The sequence below is a fragment of the Melanotaenia boesemani genome, chromosome 22 (genome assembly GCF_017639745.1).
Source record: "Melanotaenia boesemani isolate fMelBoe1 chromosome 22, fMelBoe1.pri, whole genome shotgun sequence".
NCBI classification, from domain to species: domain Eukaryota; kingdom Metazoa; phylum Chordata; class Actinopteri; order Atheriniformes; family Melanotaeniidae; genus Melanotaenia; species Melanotaenia boesemani.
Genome location: NC_055703.1, coordinates 17,926,047 through 17,949,216, shown reverse-complemented (window position 1 = coordinate 17,949,216; position 23,170 = coordinate 17,926,047). Strand labels below are relative to the sequence as shown.

The following is a 23,170-nucleotide window of genomic DNA, read 5'->3' as shown; positions in this document are numbered from 1 at the left end:
AAACTTATTATTTATTCCATTTTCAGAGATTACAAAAAGGTTAAATATTTTAGTATGTTTAGCAACAACTTATCAGAACTAGCTTTATTGTCATACAGCTTACAATGAAATTTGGTGCTCACAGTTCAGAGTCTTTATAGGGGGGGTGGGAAAAGCATGACAATGTGTGAACAGGGGAAGTGTGCCTGCATGCCAGAGACAGTTGCAGAGATTTTGGGGAAGGGGGTTTGGGGTGGATGGAGGTCACAGCCCTTGAATGTGAGCTGATGATGGATCTAAATGTCCTGAACCTCTTCCCAGAAGGTGCCTGTTCAAACAGTGCATGTGATGGTTGGATTGTGTCCCTGTTAGTGCAGTAGGCCTCCTTCATCAGTCCGCTGGTGCATATTGAATCATACTGTGGAAGTTCCAGCTCAATAATGCGCTGGGCTCCCTTGTGCTCTGCAGCTATGTAGTTAGCATACTGCATAATCATGGAGCTGGTGAGAATGCTGTCAATGATGCATCTATATAAATTTAACAACGGGAACTGGGACTTTTTTTAATTTCTGATGTCAAAGATCATCTCTTTTTTTTTTTTTTTAGATGTGTTCAAGTCCGTGCCATTGCTTACACCCCACTTTATGAGATGTTATATCTCATGCTTTTAAACTGCCTCATCCTCTTTGTTTTATAATAAGAAAGCATGCCTGCCACAAATATCATGCTATTTTTGTCTCATCTAAATTTAGACAAGATGATACAAATGGCTTGGCATGAGGCAGATGTGTATTGTGAATTGTTAAGTTTTAAAGACACATTTTGATTTTCTTTTAGTCTCAGTGAGGAGACCAGTTGCAATTTCACAAGGGTGTACAAATCATGTCAGAAAAAAGGCTTGTCTATTCTATATAAAAAACACTCAGAAGTGAATGCAGTACAAACTGTATTTATTGATACCCACATGGGGTTTTAAATAGTACATGACACAAAGGAAACACAGAGGGAACAGAACAATTGCCTACTATGACAGAGCAAGCAAAATTATGTGGAAAACAGCAAAGAGACAAGTATAATAAGACATCCTTGTTATCATATAGCTTAGTTTTTGTTTTGAGAATACATTCACTATTATGTTGTTGGTTACAAAAGAGAAGTAGATAATAGAAACACTGTTTTAATTTTTCTTTTAGTCATGGTCACTTAGTTGAATCTGACAACAAATGGTAGGGGAATGTCAACATCTATTTTTCTGTCACCTACTCTCACATATGGTTCAATGTTCTTGCTCTTTTCTTGAAGGTTCCTAATGACATTGTTGTGGAAAGTGTTAATGCGTTTTACTGATGAATCAATCCAAGACTGGATGTCAGCTCTAAGCTGTTCAGTGGACATGTCAGCCAAAATGTTTTGGATGTTATTTGCCACAGATTTCAGGTAATCCACAATGACTCTGTGGATTTCTTCAACCTGCTCGACAACATCAGCCAGAATGCGGGAGTTAATGGCATCATTGTAAACATCAGACACAAAGCCGGAGATGTTCTTTACATTTTGAGATTTAAGAGTTTGGAGAAGCTTCTCACTTTGTTGAATAGCAAACCCCTGAAATGTTACAATTTTCTTAAAGATGTCATCTAACTGGATTTCACCAAGTTTCCTCACAGTCACAATCAGCTGGTCCTGGATTTTCCTCAAAGCTACAAACAAGTCATCAAGAATTTCTTTCCCTCGGACAATGTGCTCAGAGCCTGGAAGGTTGAATTCAATGGCTTTGAATTCATCAATGACTGCAGCAAACATGGAGGCAAAATACTCTGGAAACTTTTCAAGAGCCTCCTCAGTTACATCAGCAACAAAAGCACTACATTTCTGGTAGACCTCAAGTCCAGAGAGTCTTTGTTTATAGCCAGGAATCTGGAACTTGGTCTCTCTTAGGAATTTAACAATAGCGCCAAGAACATAATCAAATTTCCTTTGGTACTCACTGAGAATCATAATGATATTTCTTGAGACAGTTGTCATAACATCAGAGGAATTTACTGTAGCTAGGTAGTCGATAGCTGTTCTGAACATTGCTTTACCCTGCTTTCTAGCTTTTTCAAATGAACCCTTAAGGCTTCTAACAAGCCTGTTGATCTTTCTGTTTGTCATGGCAGCAGTATCAGATACCATATCTGTGACCATGGGCACATGTTTCTTCAGTTCCAGCATCATCTCATACGGCATCTCTGTGTTCCAGGTTGTCTGAAGGTTCAGCATTTCAGAGTCCACCACAGACATCTTCACACCAAAGATGTCAATGTCTGTTGTTGGCTCAGTCTGTTAAAAAGCATAAATATGAAACATAATGAGAGATTATTAAGAACACAGCTTGCTGTTTTTCAGAGTAGCAAATAATTAAGATATGTTTCCTTACCGGGTAGCGACCATAGACTCTTGCTTTCACTTGTGCTGGACGCTTGGTCTGCACCTGAACAGCAATGTGTCCTGCAGATGGAGAGGACATGGAGACAACAAGGCCTTCCACTGGATTTGCAGTGATCACCTGGTAGATTTCCTTAGTGGAGTGAGGAAGATGGACCTTGGCTGAGTTGGTGATGGATGTCTCTGCATTTTCAAAACTTAAGATGATATCGCTTTCATGGTTTCCCTCAAGCAGGAAGTGTTTTACATACATGGCAGAGGCCATTTTGAATTCACCCACTGTGTTAACATTGGTGGTGCCCTCAATCTTTCCAGCCAGCAGCTCAAAGTCGGATTTTGAGGAGACATCCAGTTTGACCTTGAGGCCGTCCTGGTTTAGGATGCTGGCATCAGTTTGGAGTGTGGCAATAGCTGTTTTCATGGTGAACTCATAGGTCAGATCACCCATTACAGGGATTTTGATGCTCTGAATTTTGGGCAAGGTGATTTTTGGGATAGTCATCTTGCTGAGGGCAGATGGAACATGCAGGGTGGGCATTGTGATGACAGTGACATCAGGCACAGGAATTGTGAATGAGGACATCTCAATATTCATCACTGGAACTTTATAGGCTGGAATTGTAATGGTTTTGGGCAGCTCAATGCTGTATTTTTCATACTCTTCCTTGGCTTTGCCATAAGGTGAAGCCAGGATGGTAGCGACTTTATCCTTGCTGATCAATACTTTCTTGTGAAGTGCTTTGAAGTTGGTATTAATGGCATTGATGACTGGATCCAAATTAATGTTAATGGTGATCATCTCAGGGTTCTTAACATACTTTAACTTGGAGTTCATGTCAAATGTCTGCTGAGTTGTGGTCAGGAGGTAGCTCAGGCCAGTGTCTTCCCAGAGTGAGAATTCCTCTACTTTTGGTATAGTCATGTCAACTAATGGCACAGTTATTTCAGGAATGGTGAAAGGTTCCTTCAGCATATCAAAATCTCCTTCTCCACTGATTTGGGAAATTATGTTAATTTCTTTCTCACCATTTTCTACGGAGAAGAAATGGGAGTATTTGTACTGGTTGAATCGAGCCAGGCCTGTCCAGCTTGCTTGGTGCACTTCAGAGTTCAGGGTAAAAGCTATGTCATTCTGGAGATCCACTTTTCCAGTCAGCTCAAAAGGAAGAAAAACCTTGGCATTTCCCTTGTTCTTGGTGTCAAACATAAGCTCTGTAGGTGTAATCAAAGCAAGGGCAGAGTTTGACAGAGTTCCTTCAATCTGACCATCCAGCTCTGTGTTGTGAGAGGCAGTGAAATCAATTTTCATGTCTTCAACCTTAGCCTGAAACTTGACCTCTGCAATGCTGCTCTTTATGAAAGGTGCTTCCGTCTCAAACTTGGCCTCAATGATGGCATGGCGGTAAATGCATATGTCAGCAACAACATCTTGATTAATCTTGAAGTGCTTGCTGCCTGTCTCTCCAGTGAAGGTCAACTTGGCTGTGTGGAGATCCAAGGTAACCTCCATGTCACTCTTGTGTTTTGCCTCATCAGAGAAGTCCTGAATATCATATTTTTCATTGGCCAGGTTGTTAAAGGTCAGGCGGATGGTACCAGATTCAAGGCCGAAAACAGTCTTTTGATTAATGGTTGTTTTGGAGAAGATGTTGAGGGGTGGCACGTTGAGGTCATGGTTGTAGCTTGTATCCATGGAGGCAGAAACTCCATCCCCCACGGCAAAGAATGCTTTATTAGCAAGCTCTGCAACGTAGAGCTCAGTTGTGGCTTTTGCAGTAGTTTCAGCAGAAGCTTGACCTGACAGGCCATAGAGAGTCATTGTTGCCTTGTGGTCAAGTGTAAAGGAAGACTGAACAACCTTGATGTTCTCAGAGATGGACAAACGGTTCATTTTGGGGGCAGCAAAATGTGCACTGGCATCAACTGTGAAGTCGAGGGCTCTTAGAGTGGACTCAGCCTGTGAATTGAGGTTCATTTTAAACTCTGGTGTTTCTGATGTGACTGTGGTGTTCTCCAGGTCAGCGGTGGTCCTGAAATTATAGTGAGGTGAGATGATTCTTAACTCACTATACAGTTTTCCAAAACAGGGAATCTTGCTCATCTCTGCCATTTTTTCCATTAGCTCCACGGAGAAGGTTTCATAATGAAAGGATTTGAGTTTCTGGATCATTCTAATGAAATAATCACTCATGTCATCAATCAATTGTTTGAAGTCAAAGGAATATAGCTCATCCACAAGCTCCTGAACCGGCATCATAACTTTTTTCAGCAAAGGCTGGATGTCAATTGACCTGAGGGCATTGAAGGCATCCTGAATCTTCTCTCTGACCTGATACTGCTTCATGATTTTGACAACCTCATCCATGAAGGTAGCAATCATTTTTTCAACTTCATAGTTGGAGAGAAACTCTTCTATTTTGGTGTAGATTGCATTGAGCCTATTGGGAATGTTATATTTCTGAATAATTTCTCTCACTTCATTTTTGATAGATCTCAGCAGATCCATGACTTTGTCAGTTGGGAATTTGGAAGCCATGTTGGTGATGAAATTCTCCACAGAGTTAATAAACTTTTTTAGATCTTGAACAAAGAGGTTGAAGTCAAAATTGTCAATAACATCTTTCATTTCTGCCACTTTGCCCTGAAACTTGGCACTGATCTCGTATCTGGTGTTGATGTCTCTGAGCATCTCCATGCTGTGATCCAACACTTTCATCACAGTGGTCTTCATGTTTTCAATGACTACAGGCAGGTGTTCAATGAAAGGGATCTGGATGAAGTGGCTGTCACTGTTCTTGTCATACTTTACAAATCCGGAGATGCCGTAATCCTGTTTGTTCTCACCAAAAAATGGAGTCGAGACTGCTCCCTTCATTTCAACACCCATTCTCTCTGCGTTGTTATAAGCGGTCATTTCTTGGTCAAAATTGTGCTCATTTATGGTGGATGTTATCTTCAGTATGACACTTTGCTCTTGGAGGCTTAGCATGCTGTTGAACTTGTTGTCCATATTGGTCTTGATTGCGGGCCTGCCTGCTATTTCATGGCTAGTTGAGGCTCTGTACTCAAATGACTGTGTGAACAGTGTAGGTTCTGCTTTCAGGAGGAATTTGCTGTAAAGTTCACCACTCTGCTCTCCATACAGATACACTGCACCGTTTGAGTTGAAGATTGCATCGATGTTGAGAGTGAAGGGTGCAGCTACAGTTTTGACAGTGCTGTCTAGACGTAGAGATGGTGAGTTGAAGTTAGCCGCATTGTTGAACTTAACAGTTAGACCAGCAACCTCTATGTCAGTGCTATGTGTCATGTGGGACCCCAGGAGCTTTCCATTGGTGTTGCACTTTGCAGACAGGATCATGTCAACAAATTTGATTTCATAAGTGTGCTTGAGCTCTTCTTCTGAGAAGGTTCCCATCAGTGTTCCAGCCATCTCTATGTTGTAGGGCTCTGCCTTGAACAGGGCATCATTCACAAAGTTAACCGACATCACCTTCAGGTCATTTTTCACAATAGCTGAGGCAGTGAAACGCTCCATGTTGACTGTGATATCATGCATGTAGGAGTTGCTCTTGTCAAGGAAGTTGTCAGTCTTGGATTGGAGGGTGAAAGACCTGAGTGTAAGTGACAGCGAATTTGTATTTTCGGTTCTTATCTCCCTGAAAGATCCAACAATGTTATTAGAGAGGACCAAGCCATCTTCATTCAGTCTAAGATTCACTCTGTTCCTGCTGTTGATGTCAAAGAGGTTAGCCTTGAACATGCTGTTGAGATAGACTTCTGTGCTTGCAAGCTTTCCCTCAACAGTGAGCTCTGCTTTGTTTTCACGAATGGCTCCCTTTGTTGTGAGAGACAGAGTGGCGCCAGATGTATCCACTCCACCATGGAAAATATTCTCAAATGTCACAGGGCTGTGCTGGGCAGTTGTGGTGCAGCTGGTTGTCAGACCATTTGTGTTAAGGGTCAAGGTTGCCTTGTGGGAGGCAAGGCTTGAGAAGATGTTCATGGATGCATCGGCATTGATCTCCAAGCCAGAGGGGTTTAAGGCTCCAGTAAGCAAGGAGTAGGCGCGGTTCTGTGTATCATCAGCTTGGTTCTCTATCCTGAGGGTTGCCTGACCTCCAGAGGCAGAGATCTCCAACTGGCTACGATGCATCTTCTCATCAGCCTTGGTCACAGAATCAGACTGAATTGAGAGCTTGGCATCCTTGAAGTTAAGGTTTATTTTAGTAGTGTGCTTGATGGGGTCACAATTTACATTGGTGTTAGACTCAAAAAGATATTCATCATTTTCATATGATGCCTTAATCTTATGTGCAAGCTTTAGGATTTCAGAAGTCACCCTCAGTGTGCTCTCCATCTTTACTTCTTTCTTGGCTGGCTCAACAGAGAAGGTGTGGAGATAGGTGGTGGTGGCAGTCATGGGTCCAACAGTCACACTTCCGTCTGTGTTAACGTCTCCAAAGAGCATGGTAGAGTCTAGGGTCAGCTGGGTGGTAATGGTCATTGAGGTGTCCAGACCCAAAGGTGCTTTAGCATGCATGTTGTAGCGACCTGTTGTCAGCACATTGTCTGTGACAGCAATGCTTTCCAGCACACTAAAACCTGTGGTGATGAGCATGTGGTTCAGCAATCCATCAAGTGTGAGTTCAATAGTTTCCGCTGCTGTGTCTGTGATTTTGGTGTTTCCTAAAAAAACAGAAAAACCAGTAAAATAGTAATTAGCATCAACTGCTTCTTTGACATTTGATTATAAAAATATCAATAAAACAGAATAAAGCTAAATTACCCTCAGCTGAGAAGGAGAGAAGTTTGATTGGACTTTCAGCCATGATGCTGATCTTTGCCACGTAGCTGGGAGAGTCTAAAGTGCTGTTACCAGCAATAATCATTCCCTCCCAATCATAAAAGTTGCTGTTGACCTTGGCAGACACTTCCATCATTCCCAGCAGGGGCAGGGTGAGATCACAGTCAGAGGGGATGGTAAAACTTGGAATCTGGATCTTCTGAGGGGCAAGCTCAAACTCCAGCTGAGGCAAAGAAATCTGTGGGGAGGTGATGACAGGAGGTATCCTCAGCTCCTCAGATGATTTTCCTCCAAGAGGCAGAGGGATGCTTATCATGAAGCGGTTCTGGTTGAACTGGTATCTGAATGTGCTTTCACTGGTGAAAAGATGACACAAAATATGTTAAACTTAAAAAAAAGTTTAAAAAGTTTGATTTATTCAGGATAAAAAAGATCATTTTGAACACCTGCTAATCCAAATATACTCACAAATTCATGAACAGGTTTTCTGGCACTGAGGGGATTTCCACCATAGCAATTTGTTCCTTCAGAGTCATAAGATAAGGAACATCAGCTGAGATCTTGTCCATCCAGATGTTGCTGGCCTATTTTTTTTTAAATGAAAAAAGCATTTAATTTATTTTAAAATGTAAAAACTTGAGACAAGAAATTCTGATTTAATCATTTTTTGTAAAAAGTGCCATGAATGTATTCTTTTCACCTCAATTCCCTTGTTGAAGATGTGACGCAGTTTCATGTCGGTGTTAATAACCTGCTGGTCCATGACTTTCTCTGAAAACTGCCTGAGCCAGATGCGAAGTGCTTCAGTGTAGTGCACTGGGATCTTCGTGTCCGCATTCATGTTGGACATAAGCTGAATCTCAGCCTGGTCTTTACCTTAAATACAAAATATGTTGCTATTTAATTTAGCATTTAATTATGAGACTATTGGTGTTTTAACATGATTACCACTGTTCTCTAACAAACATACCATATTTGAAGGTAACTGCCTGAATAGAGGTGACTTCTGGGAGCTTAACATCACTCTTGATCTGCATTGTGAGTCCCTCAGCTTTGTTCATAGTAGCACTGATAGTGGCATCAGTCCTGAGTGAGGGGACTAACAGCTGGACCTGCAGCATGCCATCTGTCATAGCCTGAAGCCTGTAATACATATAAAAATTGTCAGTGCCTGGATGTGAAATAAGTGTTGACATTACTGGAATCACAGCTCAAATAAAGGTAAATTTGTAATGGTGATCAAATAAGTTTACTCACTTAGCTTGGCCAATCAGAGTCAGCTGGGGCACTTTCTTGTTGGAGATCTCTAACGTGATGGATTTACCCTTTGCACTGTTGTCTGTAATGCCAATCTTAATACCAGCCTCAACATCAAAATCAGGGATCTGGACTTTAGTGGTGAAGACATTTCTGTTCCTGTTGTATTTCATGGTGGCTGTTGCCTCTGTTGGCTGAGAACCTAAAATAACAGATTTTAAAACAATTATAGCTTGTCTTCTGAATATTGCAACTCCACAAAATGAAAGGGAAAGATATGGTTTGCATTAATTGATTACATTTTTCAAAACATGTCTTACCCTCAGCTCTTAGTGTCATTTTCAAAGAATCAACCTTCTGGTGGCCATCTTTTCCTTCACTGAGGAGCTCATAGGCAATGGTGGCTGTGTACTCAGACACCTCTTTAGTAGGCTTGATGTCAACAGCAAAGCTACAGTAAAATAAAGTCTCTGCTGAGTTTTCAGATACATATTCCACTGTGTGTCTACTGTATAACTGCAAACACCAAATGTGAATTAGTCAAACTAACTTACAGTGTCTCTCCATTCAGGGGGAAGTAAGGAGCAGTGGACTTGTCAACGTCACCAAAGTGAAGTCTTGTTGTGCAGTATTTGACTCCGGAGAAGAGAGGGCTGCAGTTTGCCTCACTCAGTCTGTGTGGGATCACTGAGGCCTGTCCAGCACCCACAATCAGCACTTTGTTACTGTTTAGATGAGAAGCAAAACCAGATTTAACTTCTAATAACTTTGTAGAACATGTCATGGTCTCAATCTGACCATCTTTATAACATAATGAAAACCAAATAAGTGTTTGCCATCTACAGTGTAGGCTTGAAGTTTTTACTCTATGTATTTATGATTTTTGTCACCTGATTCTGAAGAACTTGGTGGTGTCCTGTGGGGCAGGGATGGAGAGTTTGACCTGGTTCTCTTCCATGGTGATCTTGGCATTGAAGGCGCTCTCATGGTACATGCTTGTGTGCATCTCAACAGCAGAGGCAACAAATTCAGGCACATGGACACCCATCTGAGTCACAAACTCAACTCCAACTGAGGGACTGAACACCAGCTCTTTCTGCAAAAACAAACAGATCACATGAAATTGGATAGTTTGTTATAATATAAAATGGCAACCGCTGTTACAGTATTATTTATAAATGATCTTAGTTTTACCATTCTTGGAGTCATCTGAATGCCTCCTTTAGCACCAGGTGCGAAGGTGCCAGACAGACCAAACTTCAGAGGCATACCAGAAGCAGTTGGCATGATGAATTTGTTGTCCATGAATATGTAGTGAGCAAACATTTCGTTGTCAGTGCTTGATATCAGCTTAGTCAGGACCTGGTTGAAAAACAAAAAACAAAACATTTTTAACTGGTAATAAAAAACCTGGACAACCATGCTGTATATGTAGATATAGATATATTTATATACATATAAAACAAGTACAGAACAATACCTGGGTAGGAATTATCCTCATGAAAATATCTGCATAAGTCATTGCATTTTGGGCAATAAACTTCATGTCGCTGCCCTTAATGTAGCCAAGCTCAGCTCCCATAATCTTCAGATAGGCCATGGCCTCTGGGGTATCTTGACTCTGCAGATCTTTTACGAGCTTATTGAAGTTGCGGACAATTTCTTTCATAAGATTTTCAGGGACCTTATTAAAAAGAGCCATCATGTTAGCTGCCATTGCGGAATGTTTTTAAATGATAAAATTAACTAGAACTGCACATAAATAATGATGTACCTTTTGTCCTTTTGATTTCAGGGGAGCAACCCATTTCTCCAGAACTTCTTTGACCTTTGGTGGCATTTTGTCCTCAGCCCAGTACAGAGCCTTGGACACAGTGTCAGGGAAGAAGCCATTCTGTCCAAACAGAGCCTCAATGCTTGGCTCAAAGTTCTTCACATCCATGCCAAGCTATATAAAAACAAAACACAGAACAATTAGATAAATAAATAAAGCAGATTTTCTTTGTTGAATGAAAATGATTTTGTATGAATGGTCAAACTTCCTGAGACCAGCACAATAAATTATCATTATGTATCATACTCAACACACCTCCCAAATATCCATGCTGTAGCCAAAAGCTTTCAGGGTAGTTTCCAGCAAGACCTCCCTTGGCAACTGGTTGCTAGGATCAAAAATGACATTGCCCTCAATGCTGGCCAGCATGCTCTCATGTGCTACGCCCAGCTTGTAGTTGCGAGATTTGGTGGTGTAATCATTGTGTGTGGCAACATCAGTGTCTTGAAGGGCATCCAGGATTTTTTTGCCAAGCCTGAGGTACCATTAAAGACAAAGCGGTTAGATGGGTGATGAAATCAACATAGTACTTCAATGAAATAACGCTCAGAGAGTAAAAAGCAGGTTATTCTCACATTTTAGTCTCAGAATCAGTTGAGGAAATGATGTTGTAGATGTGAGAGGACACAAATGCCTTGATCTGCATGCTTTGCTCCTGTGTGAGAAGCTTCTTCACCATCTCAATGTCACTGTCCTGGGGATTCCTCATCAGAATCAGATAAGCGGCCAGGCGCTTCTGCACTGCACCCTTGGGGTACTGGCTGACTCTCTGGAGGTTGGCGCGAGTCTGAACACAACAACAACAGTGACTATTTCCATCCTCACAATTTCACACCATATTTTGGGAACATCACATTGGAAAACTAAAAAAAAGTGCAAAACGTTCATGTGAACCAGGACGTTAGCTACCTCATCTGTCACAGACATGCGTCTGAAAGCCTGGATGGCAGCCAGCTGCACAGACAAAGTGGTTGCAGGTTGTCTCATGCACTTCAGCATGGTGGCCTTAATAGTAGGGTCAGCAGCCTCCATTGCATCTCCCATGTTACCAATAACCTGGTAAAAAATAGCAAAAAGTCATTGTGATTATAAAACCGGATGCTTCCACAAAAAGAGGTGCATTTTGCTGTTGATAACTCACCCGTAGAGTCAGAAAGGTCAGCTCCTTTTCTCCTGAACAGTCTTCACCCAGAAGGGAGGCCATAAACGTAGAGACAGCGGTGATCTCTGGGGTGATTCCTTCAGATATGTACAGTCTAAAAACAAACCCAGACTTGAGTGATAAGCTACAAATTTTCAGCAAAAGAAATTATTTCTTTCTGCACCAGTATTGAGGATAACTTCTCTGACTTCATTCACTTACCTCCTGGCTACATGGCTCAAGGCATACATGATGGGTTTGCTCTGTTTGTACTGAGCCATTGCCAGCAAGTCTTTCACCATTGTGCGAGAGGGGTTAGACAACAGTCCCAGGGCGTAGACAACAGTATCGACCTCAAGAGCAGCGGTGTCAAAGGTCCTGAGAACTGTCAGCATGGTGCTAGTGCATTCTGGGGTACCACACTGAGCAAGAGCTTGCCATGTCAGAGTACTGGAGATGTCCATCATCTCATTAACAGTGGAGCCCAGGATGTCAGCTTTCAGGCCACGGAGCTCAGACACAAGCTCATGGAAGAGTCCAGCACGCTTCTCATTCTCAGTGGTACGAGACAGATCATTCAGCTTCTGCATTGTTGAGATGGCAGCATCCTTAGTCAGGGACTTGTCATCAGTAACATCCATGGGCAGGTGCTTGAGGTTGGCCTCATCTGTTCCGAATTATAGCACAAATTGTAAGCACAAGAAGCGCAGACATGTTCATCACACCGAGAAATAATCTTATTCTAAACACTAAAGCACTCACTGTGGTCAAAGACTCTGTCATTGGTCCTGGCCATCTCCTTCAGAGTCACGGTCTGTTTTACCATCGCAGAAATTCCGTATTCATTCCTGGTTTTGAAGATGAGAGTTGCAAAGTTTAAAATGCAGGACAAAAATGGCTTATTTGGGAAAAAAAGAAGAAAGAAAATGGAGCCTAAAAGCTTTTTCCTTCTCTTAAAACCTACTTGTGGGAAAATGGCAGGAAGATGTGTTTCTCTGTGCAGGCTCCACTGGTCATGTGCTTCTTCTGGCTGTCAAACTTGTAGTTACAGGTCTGAGTGCTGCTGATCATCTTGGACAGGGGGTAGTTCTGATTGTACAAAAACAACAACATAACTTCCTTTGTGAGATGATGAGGTAACACGTGATGCTTTTAACTTTCAATGTCCACTTTCTGTTTTGTAACATGATAGAAAATAATTAGCATTTTTTTTTTACTTTAATCAAATGGGGACAATATCAAGTTGTCTGAACTCTCACCATGCCTGAGATGAGGGCCAGAGGACTGGTGTCTTGTCTGCGGGCAGTGAACCAGTCACATGCAGACAAGTCCCTGCTGATGGTCACGTCGGTAGCACTGTCCTCTCTGGAGTTGACGGTGAAATCGGTGGAGCACACTCCATGAACTGTGGGCTGACAACGATGAGAGGCCTTGTCAATATTTAAGATTCTTTTAAACAACTCAAAAACAAAGATGCAAGAGCTGGAGATGTAAATGTGCCTTCTGTCCTTTGCTATCTCCTTAAATCGGATAATCAATGAACCTGAAAGATTAACCCCCGCCATGGGAACAGGTGATGCCAACAGTAAGATAAAGTTATCTAGGACTTTGACCTGCAATGGAAGATTTTCAAAGTGAGAACATGATGTTACAGAAGTGGATTTATCACCGGTGACTGGGGCAGCTTATCTCCTCATTGTGCAACTCATTTTACTTTGCACCACTCATCACCACATATTTAAGCTCTACTTGGCCTGAATAAGTTGGCATCTATAAATAATAAATAGCAAAAAAGAAAAGGAGCTACCATTTGTTTGTTTTCCTTCTCATCCATGTCAGGCACCATGAGAGCAGAGACGATTCCCCTCTTGATGTTCAGGATGTTGACGGGCTCATCATCCTCAGGGTAGAGTTTGACGTTAGTCTGTCCTTCCACCACAATCTTCAATGGGTTCCTTTTGAGACGTACAGAACCAGATCATAACTTGCAATCTTGTAACCTGACATTTAGATCTCTTTAGATTCTTTTTTTGTATCTCAGTTACTATGCTCAGTAGTCACAAAAACAAACAAACAAAAAAAAAAAAAACAATTGAAAATCTTTCCTGGACTTACTTGGCCATTTCAGCTTTAAAAGCTTCAGCTCCAGCAGCAGGGCGATACACTGGCTTCCCTTCATCATTCACATCAAAGATCTCACCCAGAGAACACTCCGTCGTGCGAAGGATGAAGCTGCACATCTGGGGCACGTCGACCTCAACCTGTGAAGAGCATTAAATATATTTGTTGGCACTTCCGTTTTACATTCAGGGCAATAAGTTTTTTTCTTTCTTTTCTTGCAGTTATGAGCATGGATGAGATACTTACTGTGCAGGAGACTTTGGCGCCGCTCTTGTTGTCCGTTGCTCCATTTACACTGTTAAAGGTCTCGGCCTCATAGTTGTAGACAAACCGGTTGAAGTTCTTATATCTTTTGGCCACTAAAACCAATTCAAAGGATCAGTTAGAATTTTGTTCTCTTTGTGGGCCAGTTTGCTTCCATATTATGTGTCCTGTCAGACAATTTATCTTTTCAAAGTTTATGGAACTCACTGGATGTTCATGTAGATACTTCATTTGCATATTTACACATAACATTTCAGAGAGGACATTTAGCAAAAAATGAATGTTCTTATGTAAACAAGCAAACTATATAAGAAATGTCTGTTAAACTTTTTTTTTTTTCTTATCAGTGACTGAGTAGGTTTTGAGTAAAAAGTTGATAGACTTTTAAAATCCACCTTCATCCATCTTTAAAGCCAGATTTTTGTCATCAAGACAAAAATCATCAAGTAATGTATCTCCTCTCTAGATTCTGTAAGGTCCCACAGCTGAAATGATCATAATCACTGACACTTCGCCTCAAAATACTGTCAATAAAATATGCTTATAATTTTTGAGTTGATGCAGGATAGATAGATAGATAGATAGATAGATAGATAGATAGATAGATAGATAGATAAATAGATAAATAAATAGTGTCTGTAAAGACCCTTTCTTGATACATGTGAATAGAAGTTTACAGAATTTTAAATGTCTGCAAATTGCCTGCAAAACTTACAAAATAAACATATATCTTAATGTAAATAATCATTTAAAGAAGTTTAATTGGAGTATGTATTTTTCAATTAAGGGAAAATTGTTTTGTCTTCTCAATTCACATCTTATGTCCACATGAATAAAACAAAAAATAACAAAACAAAAATGAAAAATGAAACTCACAAAAGCAAACCGGAGATTCTTCTTCAGCACTTCCCACATCTTGCTCTGTTATAGATGATGAAAAAAAAACATTACCTACCATTTACACCTAACAAAAATAATCAAGCCATGTACGCCACAAATCCGTTTTCATGAATAATTAAAGTTTTTTTCTATTTATTTTGTCCTATAATAATGAAACACCAAAAACCTCAGTTGTACAATACTTACATACAAAATTTTCCATCACAGAAAACTGTCTACATTTCACATGCTAAGAAATACATTATATATATATTTTTTTTCTTAAATAACAACTCAAATGTAAAAGTCTTAAATTTATTAGCTTCTGAACAAAATATATATAAATAGTACTTACGGGCTAGCGTGTATGTGCCCAGAAGAAGCAAAAGGCAGAGCTTGGCATCCCACATGATGGGTTTAGCTCCGGGCAAATAAGAAGAGTCTCCCTCTTTCTCTGAAGACTAATTCTTGTGCTTGTGTTTTCAGGCTTTTATAGACCTCTAGTCTTACTGTAGGTGATTACCTGGGACTTGCAGATATGTCGCCCTGGTTCCAAAGTCTGAGCAGTCCTTGTGGCAGGACAAAGGTAAAAAAGACTTGTCTGTCAGCACTGGGCGGGGGCAGTCAGCATGATTATGTTAAATGAGTCCTGGTCTATTATTTTAAGTTTGGGATCCATTTACTGTAAATAACAAAGAATTCTTAAAGTAATTCCTCAAAATTTCTGTTGTTAAAAACAAAAAAACATCCATATTAATTTTTATCTCAAAGAAGACATTGTGACCTTATTTTAATCAGATCAAAGCCATATAATGGCTAATATGTCCTCAATCACTAACTTTTACTGCTTGTTTGTTGTGCTCAAAGTGCAGCACACAAATTATGAAATTTATTAGGGATTCACTTAACAGTTACTATTAAATGAATTATGTTTTTCATTCTAAATATCAGAAACAATTGTCTTTAAGTCAGTTATTGTATATAATTTGAACTGGTTCAGAGGTGTGTTAAAAGTAAAACATTTTTAACCCATCTAAAAAAAAAAAAAAAGACAATACCACACTATGCAATTCTGTCCTGGAAGTTTCTAGGACAAAGGTTATGCTATGTGGGCTGTTTTAACATTCACAGAAAGGCTTCTTAAGAGTTAGCCTTTGCCCCATGACCGCCAAACAGTCTGAAGAACACTGACGCAAAATCGAAACCTGAGTCACCTGCTGCTGCCTGGACAGTGTTATCAGCACGTATCAGAGCATGTCTCTGAGTCTGTTTTATGACAAACACTCAGACAGTGTGTTTTTGAGTCTGTTCGGGCCACAAAATAATAACGAACACTGCATGAACAATTTTATATGAAATAATGTAAGCTTAAGATGAACAATAATAAAAATTACTGCATTAAATATGGTTGTGCTTTAAACATTAACTGTGCAAAACTGACTAATAATAATTTTTAAAAAACAACACATACAAACACAATCGGCTGATGAACATTTAAGATGCCTGTAATCATAACTGTTAAGTAAGCATACAAACACGTTATTTGAGAAGGGGTTAATTCTCCCTTCTCAAATAACAGAAAAAAAAATTACTAACATCTATTAAGAAAAAAACTAAAACAACAAAAGATAAAAAAAAAACTTGGCAGAAGTCTCACTTGGAGACCAGGGGAATCAATTGAACTGGTGTACCCTGAACCTCAGGAAAAGTTCCAGCACCCCCAACCCTGCAAATAAGCGGATATACTGTAAACAATGGAAGGTGGAAACCAAGTAAATATATTTCTTTTTAAAAATTTATTACCAGATGGGAAATTCCTTCTCTGCATTAACCTTTCTTAGTTACAGGATTTCAGCAATGGACTGATGGATTTGAGCACCCAGAGAGCAATTGAGAATTTGCTCAGTACACCTTTGTAGCCAGTGCAGGGACTTGGACGTGGTTCCTCTGGATCCAAGCCACCTCGCTAACCATTAGGTCACATCTCCCCAAAACTACATGTGGTTTGTAGACTGTAGAGACTGCTTAAGATTCAGTAAAGGGTGCTGTGGAAGTACAGGATTCTGCAGTCAATATTATTGCTATATTATTAGGTCCCTGCACAACCAAAGTAACAGCTGTGACCTTAGGGTTAGGTCTTTGCTTGAAGCAGATGAGTTTAAGCATCTCAGGATTTTGTAGTGATGTTGTGATGTCAGGATGGAGAAAAAGATGGACTGGGGCTTTGTCAACAAGAATGAGGGTGTTACTCCAATACATTGTGGTGAAGAGGGAGCTGAGCCAAAAGACATAGCTTTTGGTTTACTGATCAATCTATGTTCCAAACCTTGCCTCTAGTTACAAGATTTAGAAAGACACTAAAAGAAGGATTGGGAATGCAAGTGGCTTAAATGAGTTTCCTTTGGAGGGTGTCTGGACCAACCCTAGAGATAAGGTGAAGAACTTATACATCTGGGGGAAACTTGGAGTAGAACTGCTGCTTCTATATATAAAACATCAGCTGAGGTGGTTCTGGCATCTGATTACAATGTCTCTTGCTCACCTATCTTTCGAGAATTTTCTAGCAGATTTAACTGGGAGAAAACTGCAGGGGGAGATCCAGAACTTGCTGAAGGGATAATATATCCCTTCTGACCTGTCAACACTTTGGCTCTCCTAGAAGAATCTGGAGAGTGGTGTTGGAGAGAGGGATGTCTAGGTTTACCTCCTGGAAGTCTCCCCAAGCAATGGCTGGAAAAATAATTGTGAGCCTTAAGTAAAACATAAGCATGGTCAGTCATGAAAAAAATAACTCAAATTTTAAACCAATATCCATACAGAGTATCTGCTCAGTCTCACCAACACATTCTCCATCCTCTGAGAACTCCAGCACCGGACTGCAGCAGTAAACAGGCAATGTGGTGGTGGTTACACCTTCTTCTGCCTGGTTCTGCTGGTGGTCTCTTCAAGTTAAATGGCGAATTGTAGTTTTTCCTCTCTACTGCCAACCTGTGCATGCATAGAATAGAGACACAGGATCAAACTAGTGGTTTGATAAAATGCTTTTTACTTTTTTTTTTTTTTGTAGCTGCCTTAATTGGCATTAAAATAATACTAAACTGGACTGAATTGGAGTCCAATTGGCATTGCATTTTGTTTTATTGAAATTGATGAATGAACTGAATCCTGAGATTACTTTAGCTGTGGATTGTTGCTAAATAAATAACCTGAATTAAACTGAATAGACAAACCAGAGGTCTGATAAAGTCACTTCCACATCACCACATCTTCACTTTTTTCCCACTCAAACATCTTCCCTGACCACTCAACAGCCAATCTGCTTCTTATCATCAACCGATGTTATCAGTGCACAGTCTTGCCATTAGCGTTGGACAGTAGCTACCTTCTGGGCAAAATCTGGGATATGAATTCTTTTGTTAACACACCACCTAAATAGTATGCAGTAATGAAAAAGTAGCACTGTGAAAGAATTATTTGGGCCCAAATTATGATATTAAGGTTTACCATATATGACAGATACAGGTCCCCTGTGTCATATTTAGGCCAAACATCTATATAAAAGCCGAAACGATTTTTAATAAATTATAGTACCCTTGTCCTCACAAAAAAAATTGTCTCTGAATTCTTGGCTAACCTTTCAGCTCATGAAAACACTGGTTGATCAAAATTACAACAGAAGTGAACACAAGATAAGTTAATTACCTGCCTCTGTATGTCAGGCCTCCTCCTTCCTTTATAAATCTCTTCTTAAAACTCACCTGTTCTTTTTGGTTTTTTGACACTTTTGAGACGTTGACATTTAGTTTTTGTTCTAGATTTTAACCTGCTTTATTTATTTGGTTTTTATAATTTCTTAATTGTTTAATTATTTTATTCACAATACTTTTAGTCTTCTGTACAGCACTTTGTACCACTGTGGTTGTTTTAAAGTGCTTTATAAATAAAGTTGGATTAGACTGGATTATTAGATAATAATAGATAAGACAGAAATGTTATGTAAGAGTGACATCAGCACTGAATAGAGTGAGTACAGTGTGTCAATGGTGTTAAAAAATGAGCACAAATCCTCCAATAATACAAAGCTACATGCAGTTTATCAGCAAGATTATTCAATTAATATGATTTATTTTACTGAAGCTGTAATACACGGAGCTTAGGAGAACTCCACAACAAACTGTGGCTGGGGAAGCACCTATAAGTGGCCTTTATTTTACACAAAAATGAAGGCTAGCTAACTGAGCAGCTGCTATAAATTGTGCATTATTTTTATTATTTATTTTTTCGTTCTTGCCCACATGTATTGCAGACATGAGCACCATCACTACCAATGAATTTATGTGGCTCAACATTCACTTTAAATACCTATTCATCAGTTCTAATGAGTACTGTACACATATAACAATAATCATACATTAAAGAACGTGAATGATAGATGGATTAATAAACATTCCGATTTCTTCTGCAGCCTCATTTTCCTTCAGACATTTTAACTCAAGACAGAGTTCATTCCTTGAAGCTGCTGATTTTAACATCGGGGTCACTCAGTTGTGTTGGTAAAAGAGTGAGAAGTCATCAAATCAATAAAGTTCACAGAGTTGCATGAAGTACATGATGCTTCTCAAAACCAGGGTTTAGTATGGGGCTATTATTGTAGCAATATTATCTACAAATCCGTGTTGAAAGTCACAAATGCATACAGAGAGTCGTGTATCCGTATCTTAATTTGTGTGTGCACAGTTGGATTCGCAAATGTGTAAATAAATCCACAAATGTGTGATGAGATTTCTGTGTCTGTACAAGAATCTGCAAATGTGTAAAACAACTTGTGTGTAACCCGGTTTGCAAATGTGTAAAAAAAATTCCACAAATCTGTATTTAAAGTTGCAAATGTGTAGACCAATCTGTAAATGCGTGCTAAGATCTGCACATGTGCAGACCGATCTGTATCCACAGAGAGACATGAATGCCTGGAGTATTTCAGCTACAAGACCCAGAAATACAGACAAATCGCTGGTTACGAGTCAAGCAGCTTCTGGATTGGCTCTCTCTACACACGTGGGTTTTGCTACACTTGTTCCGTGAGAAATCCACAAATGCGTGTCAGGATTCGTATCCGTAACGCTTGGGTTTGCGTGCCCTGACCGCTGGCTCACAGGCTGCCTCACTCCGGCTGCCGTTGGTTCGCTTGCTCTGCTGCTGGCGGTAATATAATTACTGCGGTCAAGCCAGCCGCCTTTCGTTTTCGCGTAGTCAAGCCAGCCGCTCCTACATTTTCAGTGCGCACCTACCGTCAGTTTACGGTAAATGCAAGCGTACTGCTGCAAGGAAATTATTTCCGGTTCACAAAATAAAAGCACGAATTTAAATGTGTATTATCAAGTGATGTTTTAAGAAACTGATTCACGTTAACTGTAAACTATCGGGGTATACTGCTAACATTTACACTAAATAAATACCTTAGAATGTATGGAGTTGAAAACAGTTTTATCTATCTATCTATCTATCTATCTATCTATCTATCTATCTATCTATCTATCTATCTATCTATCTATCTATCTATCTATCTATCTATCTATCTATCTATCTATCTATCTGTCTGTCTGTCTGTCTGTCTGTGCTAATAAACATATACTGAGGCCTTAAAGCAAATACTAAGTGGTGTATGTTGACCATCCTTGACGGCACTATCATTCTGGACTGCTTTGGGGTCAATAGGTCACATGACCTCAAAGCTATTGAGCAAAAATGCTCATATTTACACTTTAAAAATCATTTAAAATATATTAAGACCTTAAAGCAAATACTAAGTGGTGTATGTTGACCATCCTTGATAGCACTATCATTCTGGACTGCTTTGGGGTCAATAGGTCACATGACCTCAAAGCTATTGAGCCGAAAATGCTCCCATTTGTTATGTAAATTTGATCAAAAACCAATAGAATAATGAAATGAAATACAATATATACAGTGGTCACACAGTAAAAGGACTTCAGATATCTCAAATTCAAACCTTTTTAAAACAAAAACAATTCTTCAACATGTGTAACTTAAGCATTGTGGGGAAAAAAATTATGATAATGATATCTAACATTAAAATGACCTCAAAAACAACATCAATAAATACACAATGATAATAAATAAAAATCATACTAGTAATAATAACAATTTGAATTAGGAAATGACCATAAAATAGTTAATATATACATTTAACTATTTACACATGTCACTCTCAAAATGTCTATCAAAATATATATTTGGAAGTAAAGTAGATCTAAAACCAATAGAACAATAAAATTAAATAAAATAAATAGAATGGTCAAATGGTATATGAACTTTTCAAATAGTTTTAAAAGAAAAATAATTCTTCAACATGTGTAACCTCATCACTATAAGAACAACAATAGTACCAATAAAATTGAAAATAACAACAATAATAATAATAACAAATAAACAAAGACAATAATATTTAAATGACCAAAAATGGTAAACATATATATATTTACTGTAACTATTTACACATCAATATCAAACTATCTTAAAGGCACTTTTCAAATAGTTTTAAAAAAAAAACATTTCCTTAACATGTGTAACCTAATTACAACAACAAAAACAAAACCTGTTCCTCCTCTCTTGCTCCTCTCATTACCAACATCATTCATTCCTCTTTACTTTCCGGAATCGTCCCTCCTGCACTTAAAACGGCTACAGTTACACCTATCCTGAAAAAACCCGGTTTGGACCCCACCAATTTTAATAACTTACGCCCTATGTCCAATTTACCTTTCATTTCCAAAATTCTTGAAAGGTCTGTTGCCTCTCAGCTTCATAACCACCTCATCACAAACAATATTTACGAGCAGTTTCAGTACAGTTTTCGTCCCCTCCACAGCACTGAAACGGCACTCCTCAAAATCTCCAATGACCTTATAGCTTCAGATTCTGGTTTACTGTCCATTCTCATCCTTCTTGACCTCACAGCAGCATTTGACACTTTCTCACCGCACTCTTCTTGACAGACTGTCATCTATCGGTATCTCCGGCACCCCTCTCACCTGGTTAACTTCTTACCTCTCTGGCCGCACACAGTTTGTTCAACTTAAATCACACAAATCCAACCCTTACCCTGTCTCTGCTGGTGTGCCCCAGGGCTCGGTCCTGGGGCCCCTACTATTCATCATCTACATTCTTCCACTTGGCTTCATTTTTCGTCGACATAATATTCATTTTCATTGCTACAAGGACAACACCCAGCTTTACCTCTCTACCAAACCATCTTCCTCACTTCCACCAACCTCCCTTACCCACTGTCTCCAAGAAATTCATTCTTGGTTTTCTTCCAATTTCCTAGAACTCAACAGTTCTAAAACAGAAGTCCTAATGATAGGCACGCCCCATATTCTCTCCAAATCTAATAGTTTCTCCATTTCCATCAACAATTCAACCATCCTTCCCTCCCCTCAAGTAAAGAGTCTGGGTGTTGTCCTTGACAGCACACTCTCTTTTCAGTCCCACATTAATAATATCACTCGGTCAGCATATTTTCATCTGCGAAATATTTCCCGTCTCCGTCCGTCTCTTACCCCCCATACCACTGCCATTCTCGTCCATAGCCTTGTCACCTGACGAATTGATTACTGTAAATCACTTCTCTTTGGTCTCCCCAACAAAGCCCTCCAAAGACTGCAGCTCCTTTAAAACTCTGCAGCTCGAATCATCACCCGGACACCCTCCACTCATCATATCACCCCCATCCTGCAACAACTTCACTGGATTCCCATAAAAAAAAGAATTAATTTCAAAATACTCCTTATCACTTTCAAAGCACTTCACAATCAGGCTCCACCATACATATCTGAGCTTCTACACATTTCCATTCCTGTCCGCTCACTCCGCTCCTCCACCTCTCTTCAACTTTCTGTTCCCCCTGCCCGCCTTGTCACTAAGGGGAGTAGAGCATTCAGCCGCTCTGCTCCCCGTCTTTGGAACTCCCTCCCCCCTGATCTTCGTGCCATAGACTCTCTCCCTCTCTTTAAATCTAAACTGAAAACACACTTGTTCAGACAGTCCTATGCCATCTAGTTTTTCACTCACCATTACACTGTTGTCGTCTGTTTTGCTTGTTAGTGCTTTGCTTGTTAGTTTTTTGTATACTTCTCTCTCCTATGTTTTTAAATGTTTTCATTCTCCTGTAAAGTGTACTTGGGTTTTTTGAAAGGAGTTTTTAAATAAAATGTATTATATATATATATATATATACACACACATATATATTTCATGTTATTTCAAAAGTTATTACAATAACTCCCAGGTCATGTGACCTATTGACCCCAAAGCAGTCTAGAATGATAGTGCTATCAAGGATGGTCAACATACACCACTTAGTATTTGCTTTAAGGTCTTAATATATTTTAAATTATTTTTAAAGTGTAAATATGAGCATTTTCGCTCAATAGCTTTGAGG

At 39.6% G+C, this 23,170-nt stretch overlaps 1 protein-coding gene across 1 annotated transcript; it reads right to left on the bottom strand.

The window, feature by feature from the left end:
• Positions 1–912: 912 nt before the first annotated feature.
• Positions 913–15,354, bottom strand: LOC121633842 (apolipoprotein B-100-like). Its single transcript, XM_041976121.1, has 26 exons — positions 15,065–15,354; positions 14,707–14,751; positions 13,813–13,925; positions 13,561–13,706; positions 13,253–13,400; positions 12,705–12,857; positions 12,410–12,534; positions 12,208–12,293; positions 11,668–12,112; positions 11,446–11,560; positions 11,214–11,360; positions 10,880–11,091; positions 10,560–10,779; positions 10,245–10,418; positions 9,951–10,154; positions 9,665–9,832; positions 9,361–9,566; positions 9,025–9,195; positions 8,791–8,921; positions 8,471–8,672; positions 8,184–8,356; positions 7,914–8,089; positions 7,682–7,797; positions 7,196–7,569; positions 2,399–7,095; positions 913–2,301 (listed from the first exon to the last, which is right to left on the bottom strand). The coding sequence occupies exons 1-26, from the start codon at positions 15,117–15,119 to the stop codon at positions 1,183–1,185; spliced, it is 9,921 nt and encodes a 3,306-aa protein (XP_041832055.1). The 5' UTR covers positions 15,120–15,354; the 3' UTR covers positions 913–1,182.
• Between the last annotated feature and the right edge of the window lie 7,816 nt (positions 15,355–23,170).

Coding starts and splice junctions, on each gene's coding strand:
- LOC121633842 (XM_041976121.1), bottom strand. CDS start 15,119: ATGTGGGATGCCAAGCTCTGCCTTTTGCTTCTTCTGGGCACATACACG. Junction 12,858..13,252: donor AGAAGGAAAACAAACAAATG/GTAGCTCCTTTT, acceptor CATCGTTGTCAG/CCCACAGTTCATGGAGTGTG. Junction 8,673..8,790: donor AATGACACTAAGAGCTGAGG/GTAAGACATGTT, acceptor CTGTTATTTTAG/GTTCTCAGCCAACAGAGGCA.